The 12726-nt window shown below is 46.8% G+C and overlaps 1 protein-coding gene across 3 annotated transcripts in view; it reads right to left on the bottom strand.

The window, feature by feature from the left end:
• Nucleotides 1–4119: 4119 nt before the first annotated feature.
• Nucleotides 4120–12726, bottom strand: part of ccdc88c (coiled-coil domain containing 88C) — a 253769-nt gene continuing 245162 nt past the window's right edge. For 2 of the 3 annotated variants that reach the window (XM_060829470.1, XM_060829474.1), the window contains one exon: nt 4120–6785. In XM_060829470.1, the coding sequence (XP_060685453.1) occupies nt 5898–6785 (888 nt within the window). In that variant the 3' untranslated portion in view covers nt 4120–5897. The remainder of the gene's footprint in view (nt 6786–12726) is intronic. The other variant, XM_060829472.1, reaches the window with a different exon arrangement.

The following is a 12726-nucleotide window of genomic DNA, read 5'->3' on the forward strand; positions in this document are numbered from 1 at the left end:
AGGGGATATGCTGGGCCATGAGGTTATAGATTGTGCTGGAGTACAGTTCTGCTGCTGTTGATGGCCCACAGCACCTCATGGATGCCCAGTCTTGAGTTGCTTAGATCGGTTTGAAGTCTGTCCCACCTAGCATGGGTGGTAGTGCCACACAGCACGATGGAGGATATTTTCATTGTGAAGATGGGACTTCTTTTCCTCAAGACCTGTGCGGTGGTCGCTCTTACCAAAACTGTCATGGGCAGATGCATCTACAGCTGTCAAATTGGTAAGGATGAGGTCAAGTATGTTTTTCCCTCTTATTGGTTCCCTCACCATCTGCCACTGACCCAGTTTAACAGCTATATCCTTTAGGACTCGACCAGCTCGACAGTAGCACTACAGCTGAGTCACTCTTGGGTCAAAATCCTGGAATTCCCTCCATAAGGGCGTTGTGGGTCAGCCTACTGCACAGGCACAGGCAGGAGGCTGGGAGAACACAACAAGCCAGGCAGCATCAGGAGGTGGAGAAGTTGACGTTTTCAGGACTGGAGGTGGGTGTGGGGGAAGCTGCAGATAAAGGGGGTGATGGGGACAGGGTGGTGAAGTGGGGATAGGTGAAGACAGGGAGAGCGTAAGACCTGGCTGGTCAATTGGAGGAATTAATCCGATTGGTGGCAGGAGGAGAGGGGGGAGGGGGGCTGGGAAGGGAGTTGGGGGATTGGGAAGAGAGGTTATGTCGAATCCTTCAGGCTGCAGGCTGCCTAGGTAGAAGATGAGGTGTTGTTCCTCCAATTTGCAATTTGGTTCGTTGATGCAATGGAGGAAGCCAAGGATAGACATGTTGGAAAGGGAGTGGGAGGGGGAATTGAAATGGGTGGTGAAGGGAGGTCCAGTCAGCCTCTACGGGCCCGGCTGTGTTACTCGGTGAACCATTCCTGAAGTTTATGTTTGGTCTCCTGATGTAGAGAAGACCACCTAAAGGAAAGGTTATTAAAGGTGAGGACCAGTTTGGCGAGGTGGAGGAGGGTCCCCATGATCCCTCTGTGACCCATCAGGCCAAAATCACTCACACTGTCTGTGCCTTTATCTCCTCCACTGCCTCATAGTCCCCCAGCCCCGTAATGATCTGCTCCCCAAGATCCACAAGCCCAACTACCCTGGCTGACCTACCATCTCGGCATGCACCTGCCCCACCAAACTCATCTCGTCCTAACTTGACTCCATCCTCGCTGTCTTTAGTTCAGGCACTTCCCACGTACAACTCGATAGCCAACCGCGCCCTCCATCTAGTCAGGAATGTCCAGTTTCCTATCCCTTACCGCTTTATCTTCACTATGGACATGCAGTCTTTATACATATCTCTACCCCATAAGGATGGCCTCCAGGCTCTCTAATAGGTCCATCCAGCCCTCCTTCCACTCATACCCTCCTCCGTCTCACTGAACTGGCCCTCAACCTCAATAACAATTCCTTTAACTTGTTCCATTTCTCCGAAATCTAAGGGGTGGCCACGGGAACCGGATGGGGCCTAGCTACGCTTGCCTCTTTGTCGGCCACATCAAACAGTCCCTCTTCAGTACCTACACTGGCACTGTGCCCCAACTCCCCTGCCGTTACATCGATGACTGTATCGGTGCAATTTCCTGCACTCAGACTGAACTGGAGCAGTTCATTGACTTCACCCACAACTTCCACCCTGCCCTCAAATTCAACTTGGTCCAACTCGGATACCTCCCTCCCATTCCTTGGCCTCTCCACTTCCATCTCCAGTGACAGTCTCCAGACAGATGTTTACTACAAACCCACAGACTCCCATAACTACCTGAACTATGCCTCCTCCCACCCATTATCCTGCAAGAACTCCACACCGTTTTCCCAATTCCTCCACCGCATCTGCTCAGATGAGGAGACATTTCACTCCCAAGCATCCCAGATGCCCACCTATTTCGAACAACGTGCTTTTCCTCCCTCTGTTATCCACATACCTCCACCATACCACCTCCATTTCCTGTTCCAGTGCTCTAAACACCCCGTCCCCCAACACGCAATAAAGACAGAGTTCCCCAGTCCTCACATACCACCCCACCAGTCTCCACATCATCCTTAAACAGCCCACCACTAAGAACACCTTCCCCTCCCCATCTCTCGCTGCCTTCCGCAAGGACCGTTCCCTTTGACAGTCCTTGGTTTGCGCCATTCTCCCCACCAACCCCCGGGCACCTTCCCCTGAATCGAGAGAAGATGCAAAACATGCCGCAGCACCACCCCCTCCCCTCCATCCAGGGCCCCATACAGCCCTTCTCAGCGAGGCAGAGGTTCACCTGCCTCTCCTCCAACCTAGTTTTCTGCATCAGGTGCTCCCGATGTGGTCTTCTCTACATCCGGGAGACCGAACATTGCAGCCAGGCCCGTAGGTGCTGACCGGACCTCCCAGTCACTACCCATTTCAGTTCCCCCTCCCACTCCCTTTCTGACTTGACCATTCTCGGTCTCCTCCATTGCCACAACGAACCACTGTGCAAATTGGAGGAACAACACCTTGTCTTTTGCCTGGGCAGCCTACAGCCTGGAGGACTCAACATTGAGTTCTCCAATCTTAAATAAGCTCCCTTCCCATCCCCAACTCCCTTCCCAGCCCCTTCCCCCTCCCTTCCACTCCTCCCTGCCACCAACCGGATTCATTCCTCTCATTGACTAACCAGGTTGTATTTTCTACCTGTCTTCACCTAACCCCACTTCACCACCATGCCCCCGCCAATCCCTCTATCTGCAGCTTCCCCCCCACCCACCCCCAGTCCTGAAGAAGAGTGATACCCAAAATGTTGATTTCTCCACCTCCTGATGCTGCTGGCTTTGAGTGTTGTTTCAGCCTCCTGCCTGGCTACTTTGGATTCCAGTGTCTGCAGTTTATTTGTCTCTACAGCACATGGACTGCAGCAGTTCAAGAAGACAGCTCACCTCTAATTTCTCAAGGGGCAACTAGGGATGGGCAATAAGCACTAGCCCAGCCAGCTGTCCCATTCTGTTTCTGAAGAATAATGTCTCTCTGCTGGACAAAGAATGATTTTGCAATATTTATTACAAAGAATTAAATGTTAGTTTGAAAAAGAACGTTTTGAATATGATACTCCATCAGTCTGCTGCTGCAGGGAGGACTCTGCTGAACTGACAGACTGTTTCTGCCATTCTCTTTTCCGATGCTTACTGTTGATGCCAGGCAGTCTATCCGATTTAATTTCTTTCTTGAAACTTCATAATCATTGAAGCAACTGAGTGGTTTGTTAGGCCATTTCAGAGGGCAGTTGAGAGTCAACCACACTGCGGAGTTTGAGAGCACATGCAGACCAGACCAGGTAAGGATGGGTAGATTTCTTTCCCTGAAGGACATTGGTGAGTCAGGTGGGGTTTTCCAACAATTGACAATGGATTATTAGTCATCTGTAGATTCTTAACTCCACACTTTTATTAACTGAATTCAAATTCCACTGATTGCTGTGGTAGGATTCCAACCTGGGTCCCCAGAGTATTAGCACGGTGTCTGGATTAATACTCCAGCAATAACACTACTAGAACATCGGTTCTCTATTGTATGATTGTGCTAAGTCCTAACTCAATTGGCACGCTGGCTCAGTGGTTAGCACTGCTCTGTCATAGTGCCAGGGACCTGGGTTCAATTGTCTGTGTGGAGTTTGTTCATTCCTCTGTGTCCGTGTGGGTTTCTGGGTGCTCCAGTTTCCTCCCACAGTCCAGAGACGTTCATTTAGGGTGGATTGGCTATGCTAAATTGCCCCATAGTGTTCAGGGATGTGCAGACTAGGTGGGTTAGCCATGGGAAGTGTAGGGTTACAGGGATGGGATGGGTCAGGATGGGATCCTCTTTGGAGGGTTGGTGCAGACTGGATGGGCCGAATGGCCTACTCCCACACTTTAGGGAATCTATTCACTCCCTGCACCATTGAGATTGCAGCGTGTACACCATCCAAAGGGTGCACCGTAACAACTCACCACCACACCTGTCAAACCTGTGACTTCTGCCACCTAGAGGGACAGATGTGGGAGAATACCACCACATGCAGAGCTCCTCACCCAGTCAAACCTCATTCTGCTCCCCAAGAATAATGTGTTTCTGGTGCAGAAAGAATGATTTTGCAATATTTATTACAAAGAATTAAATGTTAGTTTGATAAAGTACATTTTCAACATTATACTCCATCAGTCTGCATCTCCAAGGCCAGCAAATAAATCACAAAACTAATTACATCGAGACCCATCTTGAAAACCTTATCTACAAAAGGAAATGTACAATACAACGGCCATTTTCTATTCCTTGGAGAGCTTGATTAAATTCTTACAAAGAGCAAAGATATTCAGCCATTTATTTTGTTCATTCAACACCCTCTCTCAACAAACAGATTCTTCCAGAATAAGTCGGGTTTGTTTTTGAAAAGAAGGAGACAAGAAACCAACATGACAAATCTCTCTGCTGCTTTTCCAGTGCTCCTATTTAATCCCAAATTTGGTCTGTACTTAAATTAACAATAAAAAAAAATCAACTGGACAATCATTTGGAAACAAAACTACACAGTTTCCTTTCCCAGAACAAAAATACAAAATTTAAAATAAAAAAGTTTGAACAATATGAGATATGATCAGGATAGTCGCCACTGAGAGAGAGAGAACACTCGGGGTACAGGCAAGAGATTAAACTACTGGCTGCAGTTCCTCTGCACGGAGAGTAAACAGTCCTTCTGAGCTGTACAGCTTAAACACCATCATTTCGCAAAAACAAAATTGTGCAGGATTTCAGAAAAAACAATGTAATAAAGAATCTGATATTGGTGTCATTTACACTTATTTACAGTATGCAGAGACGGAAGCACAGACCTAAATATGTACAAGGCAGCTAAGTGGCAATATTGCAATATGGAAACGCTGCACAAAGTGAGGTCACCCTCTATGATTCAGCTGTCACACGTAATTGACTTCCAGTGGCATTTTCTGCTTCACAATCTTGGAAGGTGGTTAGTTATCAGCTGCTGATGGGCAGCGTGTGGTGGGTTGAGTAATTGCCTTGTTTTAACCTCTGGGGTTTCCTTCCCACTGGCTCTGCTGTGTCCGCTGCACCAGTTCAGACAGTGCACCCATGCCTCTCTCTCGATGTGTATCCACATTTGGTCCAGTGTAAACTCATTTTTGAAAGGCGTAGAAAGGTTTCTGATCAGGGAAATGGGGAGAAATTGTCTCCAATGGACAGGAATGTCAGTTACTAGAGGACACAGGATTTAGGGAATTGTCAGAAGAACCAGGAACGAGGTGTCAGGGAGATCTACCTGATGTGGTGGAATAGCCTGTCTGAAATTAAACTCCCATCGTAACTTTCAAAGGGAAAGCATATCATGCGCAGGGATTTCAGCAGAAGAGCTTTTCCAAAGGGTTGGCACAATACTAAAGGGCCGAATAGCCTCCTGCTGTGATGGGAGAGTCTGTGAATTGTGTAGGAAGGCACTCAGGGCTTATGAAAAGATGCTGATCTGGAAAGTAAACTCTTCAGATATTAAATATGTTAATGCTTGGTACAAAAACAAAACCTCTTTCCTTGCCTACTGAAGCAGTAGAGGAGAACTCAAGCGAGTCAGAACCAGTCACTGGCTCAACTAAACAGCAGATAACGGAATGAAATGTACAATCAAGGAGGGTCAATGTGTTCCCCAAAAACGGGTCTGTTTCAACACATTCTCAAAACGTGGATACTTTATCCAAGTCATTCCGATTTGAACCTGAGTACCTACTGTCTTTGTTGCGTGTGGTGTTGTGATAAACCTTGTCTTGTCTGTCCTTGAAAATATCAGAAATGGCAAAGGACTCTGTTGTGTCAAAGCCGATATAAAAGTGGCACGTAATTGGGTAGCAAAAGGTTTTCACACACAGCCGTACTCGTACCACACGGTCTGTTGGTCGTCACCGGTGTCAGGAGACCCTGGTGAACCCTTAGCTCCCCCTCCTCCCCTTTTACTCGCATCATCTGCTCCGGTCATGGGGTCAATGTACTCGTGAGCCCTGCTCTGTCGGGGGGCGGCCTCCAAATCCTCACACGACCTCTGACCCCGGCCTCTTGGCTCGATGCTTGGATGAGAGGTGGCCCGCACGGGAGAGACCAGCGCCACGTCACTGGCACGCGCTGCCGCGGTGGGAGATGAGCTCCCGGGTGAAATGCCGCCGTTTCGGACGGCGCCGGTGGGCTGCTGAGGGAGCGTGAGGCATTTCTCGTCCTTCGGGGGAGCCAGGGAGAGGCGCCGGGGGTCTAGGGTACGGCAGCTGATGCTGACCGCCGGCTGAGAGCCCAGTGGCCTGGCAGACTGCGGCCTGTCATGCGGTGTCCCCCCGCTCCTGCAGTCGCCGGTGGATCTCCAACCGCTGGTGCTGCTCAGTGGGGCAGCCTCGGCCACCTGCCTGTGTTGAGCCTCCCTCCGGTTCAGGCAGCCTGCTCTCAGCCCATCGGCCGATGCCAGGCTGTGCGCCCGGGTCAGCGAGCAGCTCCTGGCATTTCCCGGGGGTGGGTTCCCGGCTTGCGGCGCCTTCTCTCTTGGCCTGGGAATGCCAGTGTGACCGGGAGCCCCAGGCTGGACTGAAGAACTGGGCTGCGGCTGAGCCACTGATGCGCGAGGGTCAGAAGGTTTCTTTGGAACAGGCAACACATAGCTGGTGGGCATCTTGGCAGCTTCCTTCCTGTTGGGATGGGCGCTGATTATTGATGGCTCACTCCTCTTCTTAAAGTAATCACTCAGTAAATCATCTCGTACGCTGACCTGGAATTGAAACAGTCAGAAAGAATGGATTAGAAAACGTACAAATGCTTTCAGTCCCAACTCACTTAAAAGTAGCAGCAATGAGACCCCGTAATTCCACCATTTAACAATGGTGTGGAGATTCCAGTGTTGGAGTGGGGTGGACAAAATTAAAAATCACACAATAACAGGTTACAGTCCAACAGGTTTATTTGGAAGCACTAGCTTTCGGAGCGCTGTTCCTTCATCAGGTAGCTCCGAATGCTAGTGCCTCCAAATAAACCCGTTGGACTGTAACCTGTTATTGCGTGATTTTTAACCTGAACTATTTAACAAAACATTGTCCCATTTCAATTCTCCCTTCTCACCCCATGCCCATATGTCTAGTTAACATCCAAAACCATACCCTCAGCCTCAAATGGACTCAAATCCCTCCGCATCTGCTGCTCTCTGAGGGCAGCTCCAATGATTCACAACAAAGACTCTTCTGCTCAGCCCAGTCTACAGTGGTTGTGCCCATACTCTGGCACTATCACCGTTAGCCCTTAATGCTCCGGCCAGGAGAAGCAGCCTTCAAGAATCTACTCTATTTTGTGTTTTCTGACACAAAATGCGTTGGACATGAGTTGGAGGGAAGGTGCTGCTCCATTAATATATTTGCATAATGTGCTGAAGTCTCCTGTATTGGATTTGGTCCCAACGCTGTCAGGACCCATTGAGTTGTAGCTGACGTGAATAGGACAGTAATCAAAGAAATACAGATTATTCACACTAGCTGGTCTGAGACTGTAAGACAGGAAACTGAGGGAAGAGTCCAATGCTCATCTGGTATGTGTTGCTAGACATATTTCCCAAATATCACTTTTCCAGTAATTCTCAGCAATTGTTTCTAATTACACATTCACTCTTTTTTATATCCACTCCAGACTCAGGCGTCTGAGGTTAGATAGTTGCATTTTTTAGGGCTTAGTCCTGGGTCATTATCCGAGCCAGGCAGTAGAGCGTCACTCTTGATAGACCTCACTCAGAAAATCCCCAGAATATTGCATATTCCTAACACCTGCAATGAGTCACACCAGCTTAAAATGGAAATGGGAGTTGTCTTACATATTCATTGCAGCCGAAAGATTAGACATCTCGCTGCAGAAAGAGTGTGATTCAGCAGAACATAGTCTGCTCACTATGACCCCCAGGCAGAAGGGCTCTGCTTACAAGATACACAGTGGTGGAGGCTGAAGGAAAGAAGACAGCTGCACTTGTGTAGCACCTTGCCTGATCTTGGTGATGTTCCAAAATGCAGTTGGTGGTCTCATGTAGAAAACCACGGCACCCAATTTTGCAGACAGTGAATCCCCGCAGCATGCAACGATGCTGAAGATAATCTCATTTTCTGTGATGTCAGTTGAGGGATAAGTACAGGCCCAAGACACTGGGGAGAATTGCCCCGATGTGTCATTGGGTCTTTTACAAGCCCCTGAAGGGGAAAGATGGAAACTCAGGTTCATGCCTCGTCAAAGCAGAACATAATTAATTGGCAAGGAAGGAAGGAAGGGGAAACTTCTTTTTGATGAGAGGATAAAGCTTTTAAAAATAAAATTATGTTAAAGGACACAGATATCATTGGCTTTGTAAATCCTTGCTGCCCATTCCTAATTGCCTTTGGAAAGATGGTAGTGGGCTGCTTGCTGATAACGGTAACTGTTTTCATACAATGGAGTGGCTCAGCTATTTTCTGAGGGCAGTTAAGAGTCAACCACATTCTGGGGTCTGGCATCCCACACTGACCAGACTGGGTAAGAATGGCAGATTTCCTTCCCAAATGGCCACCTTTATTGTGACTAGCTTTTAATTCTGGATTTTATTCATTTGGATTTAAATTCTACAAGGCATCACAGTGGGATTGAACCCATATTCCCAAAGCATTAGCCTAGGCATTCTGGTTCATTAGGTTGGTGACATTAACTCAATGCCACTGTCATCACTGTCAGTTGAACTATTACTATGAAGAAAATTTCACGTAAAAGGAAGGATGTTTTGCTTCAATTATACAGGGGATTGGTGAGATCACAGAGCTATATAGAGTCATACAGCATGGAAACAAACCCATTGGTCCAACTTGTCCATGCTGACCAGATATCCTAAATTGGTCTAGTCCCATTTGTCAGCACTTAGCCCATAACCCTCTAAACCCTTCCTATTCATATACCCATCCAGATGCCTTTTAAGTGTTCTAATTATACCAGCCTCCACCACTTCCTCTGGCAGCTCATTCCATATATACACCACTCTCTGTGTGAAAAAATTGCTCCTTAGGTCTCTTAAATCTTTCCCCTCTCACCTTAAACCTATGCCCTCCAGTTTTGGACTCCCTACCCTGAGGCAAAGACCTTGTCTATTCACCCTATCCATGCCTCCTCGCGATTTTATAAACCTCTGAGGTAAAAACAGATCAAGAGCTATAAGGCTTCTTGAACACTGTACAATTTTGGTCTGCTTCATTAAGGAAGAATGTGCAGTAATTGCACTGGATCACAGAATCCCTACAGTATAAAAACAAAGCCATTCAGCCTATTGAGTCCACACCACCCCTCCAAAGAGCATTCCATCCAGACCCCGTGTCTGCGTGGGTTTGCTCCGGGTGCTCCGGTTTCCTCCCACAGTCCAAAGATGTGCAGGTTAGGTGAATTGGCCACGCTAAATTGCCCGTAGTGTTAGGTAAGTGGTAAATGTAGGGGTATGGGTGGGTTGCGCTTCGGTGGGTCGGTGTGGACTTGTTGGGCCGAAGGGCCTGTTTCCACACTGTAAGTAATCTAAAATCCACCCCATCCCAGTAACCCTGCATTTCCCATGGCTAATTCACTTAGTCTGCACATCCCTGGATACGATGGGCAATTTAGCACGGCCAATCTATCTAACCTGCACATCTCTGGAAGGAAACTGGAGCACTGGGAGGATACCCACACAGACACAGTGGGGTGGTGGGTGGCGGGGGGTTAGAATCAAACCTGGGTCCCTGGTGCTGTGAGGCAGCAATGCAAACCACCGAGCCACCGTTGATAACTGGACTGAGTGGACTGTTTTAAGAGGGTAGGTGGTCATGTTGGCATGAGAAGAATTAGGAGCAACTTGATAGAAGTTAATAAGTTCCTGAATGATCTTGGTAAGGTGGACAAGGAATGGATATTTCCTCTTCTGAGTGAGTCCAATAATGGAGGCATTGTCTTAATACTAAGGGTCACCCTTATAGGAAAATGATTCGGATACATGTTTTTCTCTCACAGTACTGCAGGACTTTACAAGTTTCTGCCACAAAAGGCAGTGGAGGCAGGGTCATTCAATACTTTTTTAAGATTGAGCTCGATGGATTCTTGTTCGGCAGGGAAATCAAAGGTTACAGTGGATGGAAAGGAATGTGGAATTTGAAAGACAAAACAGGTCAGTGTGTGCCGATGGGAGTGGAAGAGCAGGTTTGACAGGGACCTACTTCTGTTCCAAATTCACGACGAAGATGATCCGCCTAAGAAACGTCAGACATAGCCCAGGCTCTGCTCATGGAAAAGCTAGAGAGCGGAAATAGAAAACAAGTACAGGAAACGGTAACGTCACTGAGCCAGTAATCCATAACGCCAGGCTAATGTTCTGTAGACATGGGGATTCAAATCCCACTGTGGCAGATGGTAAAAGGCGCAGTCGACAATGACAATGAATAAAAAGCTAGTCCAATGGCTACCCTGTAACCATTTTGGATTGTTGTAAGACCTGTTTGGTTCACTAACATCCTTTAAGCAAGGGAATCTGCCATCCTTATCCAGACTGATCTACACGCGACTCCAGACCCAGAACGATGTGGGTGATTCTTAAAAGCCCTCTGGACAGTTAGGGACGAGCAACAGGCACTGGCCTAGCTAGCAATACTCATATCCCAGAAACAAATCGAAAATAGACTCATAACATCAGATGTGCACGAGACAAAGTAGTAAAGGGAAGCAGGTGAAGTATTTACAGGAGGAGTATACAATGTTGCTGCCTCTCACAGCCTGCCCAAGTTAAGATTCTGGAACTGTCACCAGGTATCTCAACAGCAATGTTTTACTGGTGAATGGTACTGATAGACGGGAGAGTGACTAACTTGGTAAGTTGTTCACAGCTCTTGGTCTAAGGTGTCTGTCTCATGGATAAGTGGGATTGGCAATCAAGAGCTCTCTTGTTGTCACAATTTTTAAACTGAGGTTCTCAAAAGGGTGTCTTATAACCAATATATAGAGGTACCTTCACCAAATAGAGATGAAAAGGGGTATCTGGAATTGTTTCAGGATTTCAGAAAGGGAAACCATGCCTGACAATTTATTTGAAGATACACCCAGACAGACATATTATTCAGCTCCTTGTCCCTGTTTCATCTTCCAACACGATCATCCGATTACTCCACATTCTCACCTATCATAGATTACCTTTAATCATTTTTGCTTATTGAGGTCTATCCACCTCTGCCTTAAACATATTCAAAGGCTCTGCTTACACTGACTTTTGAGGATTTCAAAGAAACAACTTTGAGAGAAAAATCTGTCTTAAATAAGTGACCTCTGATTTTTAAACAGTGATCCCTTGTTCTAGATTCTCTTGTAAATGGAAATATCCTTTCCACAACTATCCTGTCCAGACCCCTCAGGTTCCTGTACATGGTTTGAGTTGTAACTAGCAGAGTTGACATGGGAGTTAGTGGAGCAGTTTACTGGAGTTTCCAAAAGGGTTCAAGACAGTGCCACATCAGAGCTGGTTCTTCAGATTGGGAGCATTATATTCACTAGTATTAGTTAATGGACAGAGATTAAATAGTTAACATTTGCCTTTGCAAGCCAAAACTTGAAGCTCTCTGCAAGGGCTTGGTCCTCAGCTATTTATGATTTATATTAATAATGTTTATGAGACAACTGTGTGTAGTAGAAACAAGTTTTCCAACAAAACAAAGTTAGGTAGGAAAGAAAGTGGTGATACGGGTGTGGAGAGAGGCAGGTTGGGTGGGAGACAATAATGGAATATAATGTGGCAAAGCAGAACATTTTTCAAAGCAGCTCGTGGAGGTCAAAATTAATATGCAAGTGATTAGGAAAGCAAACGGTACATTTTTATTACAAAAGATTGCACTTAACAATTGGATTTGAGCATGAGGGTAATGAGGCCTTACCACAACTGTACACACTGTTAGTGAGACCATACATTGAGCAGCTCTGGCCTCCTTACCCAAGGAAGGATATATCTGCCTTCTAAGAATACAACCAAAGGTCTAATCCCTGGAATGGAGAGATTGTTTTATGAGAGATTGTGTACACTAAGCCTATTGGCCTTGCTGTTCAGAAGAATAAGTGATTTATTTGAAACATACACAATTTTTAAGGAATTGACAGGCTAGTTTCTGACAGGGTGGTTAGAGTTCAGAATTAGAGAACGACCATCTAGAAATAAAGCAGGGAGAAATTTCTCCACCTCGAGAGTTGAGTGCCGTTGGAATTCTCAATCACAGAGAGCTGTGTATGCTCAGTTGTCAACTGCCTTCCAGGTAGACACTAAAAGAATCAAGGAATATGGTTTCAGCACTTGTATGTGTACTCGAGGGAGGAGGAGGGGCATGACTGTTCTGAAATGTGAGCAGGGTTGATCGCCTGAATGACTGACTCCTGTTTCTGATGCTCTCAGCATTTCATCTATCGGCGTGGTCTTGTATTGAGGAGTTTTGAATCAACCACTATCCGACTAAATGGTGGAGCAGGCTCAAGTGGCTGAATGGCCTATTCTTGTTCCTATTCCTTACTGCTACTCCAAGAGGCTCCAGAAGACTTCTCTTTTCCTCTATTCTCATTCCCCATGCAGTTAAACATCAACCACATCGCTGTGCGTCTGGAATCACATGCAAGTTAATCAAGGTGAGGATGACAACTCTCCCCTCACCTTTAAAGGCCCTCAG

Source organism: Hemiscyllium ocellatum, chromosome 8 (genome assembly GCF_020745735.1).
Source record: "Hemiscyllium ocellatum isolate sHemOce1 chromosome 8, sHemOce1.pat.X.cur, whole genome shotgun sequence".
Classification (NCBI taxonomy): domain Eukaryota; kingdom Metazoa; phylum Chordata; class Chondrichthyes; order Orectolobiformes; family Hemiscylliidae; genus Hemiscyllium; species Hemiscyllium ocellatum.